The sequence below is a fragment of the Vollenhovia emeryi genome, unplaced genomic scaffold, assembly GCF_000949405.1.
Source record: "Vollenhovia emeryi isolate VEMERY1.0 unplaced genomic scaffold, V.emery_V1.0 DF943269.1, whole genome shotgun sequence".
Taxonomy (NCBI): domain Eukaryota; kingdom Metazoa; phylum Arthropoda; class Insecta; order Hymenoptera; family Formicidae; genus Vollenhovia; species Vollenhovia emeryi.
In genome coordinates, this window is record NW_011963097.1 from 1 (window position 1) to 3,136 (window position 3,136).

Here is a 3,136-nt window from a genome sequence, read left to right on the forward strand (position 1 = left end):
AGGAACATCCCTGGAAGAATCTTGAACACGAGAACAAGATAAAATTTTATCCTTTAAAGGCTCGACTTGACCCAAAGCGGATTCAAAAACATTCTCTAAATTTACTCTTTTTAGAAAATCTACCCCGAGCAAACATTCGTCCGCGATGTCCGCGACAAACATCGGAACCTCTAACGAAAATTTTCCCACTTCGACTTTAACTTTCACTCTAAATTCTATCGGAACTCTTTCTCCAGTGGGATATCTGACAATGAGATTATGATTCGACACACTAAACTTTTCCTTTCCCTCAGCAAGGAAACTTGTACTAACTAGAGAAACATCAGAGCCTGTATCCACCTTAAAAGAACATACCCTACCCTCAAGTCTCCCTTGGTAATAAAAATCACTATTAACCTTATTAATTCTTCTTATTAAAAGGGTTTCAGAACATTTTTCCGGGGAATTATTCGAGGAAGTTGACCCCACCCCGCTTAAGTCAACTAAACCTCGTTTCCCTTCTCCTCGGGGCATTCCGCCCGGAAATGCCCGGTCTTTCCACACGTCCAACATTCCCGACTATAGGCGGCAGGCTTTTTGTCGCGCCAGTCCCCTCTTCGTGGACTTTTACCTTTTCCATTTTTCACCATTATTTGTTCCATGCCCTTCTTTCTCTGACGCGCTCTTTCTTTCTCTAAAATTATAATTCCTGCGAGAATTCTCTCCCCTTTGGATAAACTCAATGGCTTTTGCCCTCTCAATAGCCACGCTCAAGGAGGATACCCCTTCTAACTGGAGGGTGCGCCTAATAAAATTGTCCCAAATGGCAGAGACAAATTGCGCGCAAGCGATTTTATCGCGCACGTGATGGGGACACTCTGCGTAAGCCAGACGCGACAACCTCTCGAGCTCAGAGCCGAACGTAGCCAAATCTTCACCGTAACGCTGTTTACGATTTATAAACTGCGTATAAAAATTTTGGGACAAGTGTCCTTCCCCGAAACGCAACTCTAATTTGGATTTCAACTCAGAGTACCCCAAGTTGGCTAAATCTTGTACGGGCTCTAAGACCGAACGCGCCTTTCCTCTCAGACATGAGGCGAGGGCCACCGCTTTCGAAGCATCCCCCCATCCATTCGCGCGCGCGATCAATTCGAACTGCGAGAAAAATTCGCGTATCGGAACGACTCCGTCGTACGTGTCGGGCTTGAGCTTATAGCCCAGCATCGCGCGTGCATCACCGTCCCCGACAAACGGTCGTTCAGACCCGGCGCGACCCATTCCCGACACTCCGTGACTCGACTCCGCGTCCCCTGCGGCAATATTATCAGAGCGACTTAGCTGTGTGTTCTGCAGCCGCTGTAGTTCCTCGTCACGCCGTCGAAACATCTCGGAAAATTCGGCAGCCTGACGCGTCTGCTCCTCCCGCAGACGGCGCACCTCCTCGAGCACCGCATGAAGGGGTGCCGTTCCCGCATCCGGCTCTGGCACCTCTACGATCCGTCTCTTCGGTCGTGCAGCCATTTAAATCCCGGACGAGCCCCCAAATGTGACGTCCGCTCGGCGCGATGTTCCGCTGTCGGCACAACACCCCGCGCACTCGCGTTCGTGTCGGTACGTCGCCTTTCTTACTCGCGCACCGCGCCACGGGTAAATGAGAGAGAGAGGATTAAAAGGAACAAGGAATCTTTATTGACAGTTAATCACACGTCTTCTTTCTCGAAAACTCGGGACAATTCTAATTAATCAATGATAAACATCATCTCATCGGTCCTTAGCGACCGGCGTCTCCATGCGCCGCAACTTCAGCCCACAGCTGGCGCGTATCCATCGGGTGACCGACGCAACACCTCGCGGGCGTAACAATATAATATATAAATATACTGTATACATATATGTATTGTATATGGTAACCCCAATGAATATTAAAGCTTTCTTGTAATCATCACTCACAGGTGTTAGAAGATTCATTGGACTGGCTTAATCGATGGGAAATGGCAGCACGAAAAGGCGACATTACATGTGATGAATTTTTAACCCAAGAGACGGCACAAGGATTGCGAATAACTATCCAATCTACAATAGAATTATGTCGTTACTTTATTGAGAAATTCCAATTTGAAAATTTGCTAACAGGAAAAGTTAACCAAGATAACTTGGAGGTATTAATCAATCTGCAAAGAAGCAATACTTATCATTTACAAATTCTTTATGTATTTATTCGGTGCTTTCCATTTACCGACACAAGTTGATACAAGTATCATTTTATCCTTGTTCCTCACTGGAAGTTGAAAAAATAGGCTAAAGTTTGTGTTGACTTGTGTCGCTCAATAAATAGCACCAATTGTTTACATGTTTCAGAAATTTTTCGGCACAATACGCCAAGCTGCGGGATGCAATGACCACCCAAGCTGTCCAACATTCTTACAGCTGTACAAATTGTTGTCGGTATACAGTATAATCAAGCCACCGAAATATGGCAATTGTACAGTTTCGGATGAGACATCGCCACAAATTCTCGTGTCTCTGAGCAAACTTAAAGCTGCATATGGAGGAAATAGTGAAACAAAGAGTCTAAAGTATCGTCGAGAAATTCAGCGAAGGTTAGATGCTACTTTAGAACATAAGGACTGGGAAGTTGATGACATTATAGAATATCAACCCGACCATGATAACATTCCTTCCCCAACTCTTGATTGTATCATCTATTACGTGACAGGTTTTTCACATTAACAACTTTTCTGTGCACTGCTTCTCAGTTAAATAACCAGTTGCGTTTAAGTTGACTAACATCGCTTAGTGTATCACGAGACACGGTAGTGTCTCGCGCCAAGTGTAAGCGAAGCTAGTACACGCGCGCGAGACCGACCGTGTAAGTTTACGCGAGTACACGACTTGACGAGCCCTCAGATTTTTTTATCTCAACAACGGCTGATCCCACGAACTTAAGACTGCGCTTAATCGATAGCTTGGGTACGATTTGCATAATAAAACTATTTTTACTTTTCTCCTACGTGCCCCATGAGTAGAGATATTGCAATGCAAAGTCCAGGAGTCTGAATTTTTCTGAATTTTTACGTATATTTTTTAAGAAACGTCGTCATCGTGGTCGTGGTCGTCATCGTCGTCGTCGTCGTCATCAACCAGGCCAAAACCC

The 3,136-nt window shown here is 45.3% G+C and overlaps 1 protein-coding gene across 1 annotated transcript; it reads left to right on the top strand.

Moving 5' to 3' along the window:
• The first annotated feature begins 1,967 nt into the window (after positions 1–1,967).
• Positions 1,968–2,730, top strand: LOC105566272. Its single transcript, XM_012020152.1, has 2 exons — positions 1,968–2,141; positions 2,341–2,730. The coding sequence occupies exons 1-2, from the start codon at positions 1,974–1,976 to the stop codon at positions 2,710–2,712; spliced, it is 540 nt and encodes a 179-aa protein (XP_011875542.1). The 5' UTR covers positions 1,968–1,973; the 3' UTR covers positions 2,713–2,730.
• The last annotated feature ends 406 nt before the right edge of the window (positions 2,731–3,136 follow it).

Excerpts from the sequence above, each read along its gene's own strand:
- LOC105566272 (XM_012020152.1), top strand. The coding sequence starts at position 1,974 with ATGGCAGCACGAAAAGGCGACATTACATGTGATGAATTTTTAACCCAA. Across the intron at positions 2,142-2,340 it reads TTAACCAAGATAACTTGGAG|AAATTTTTCGGCACAATACG; the intron begins GTATTAATCAAT and ends TACATGTTTCAG.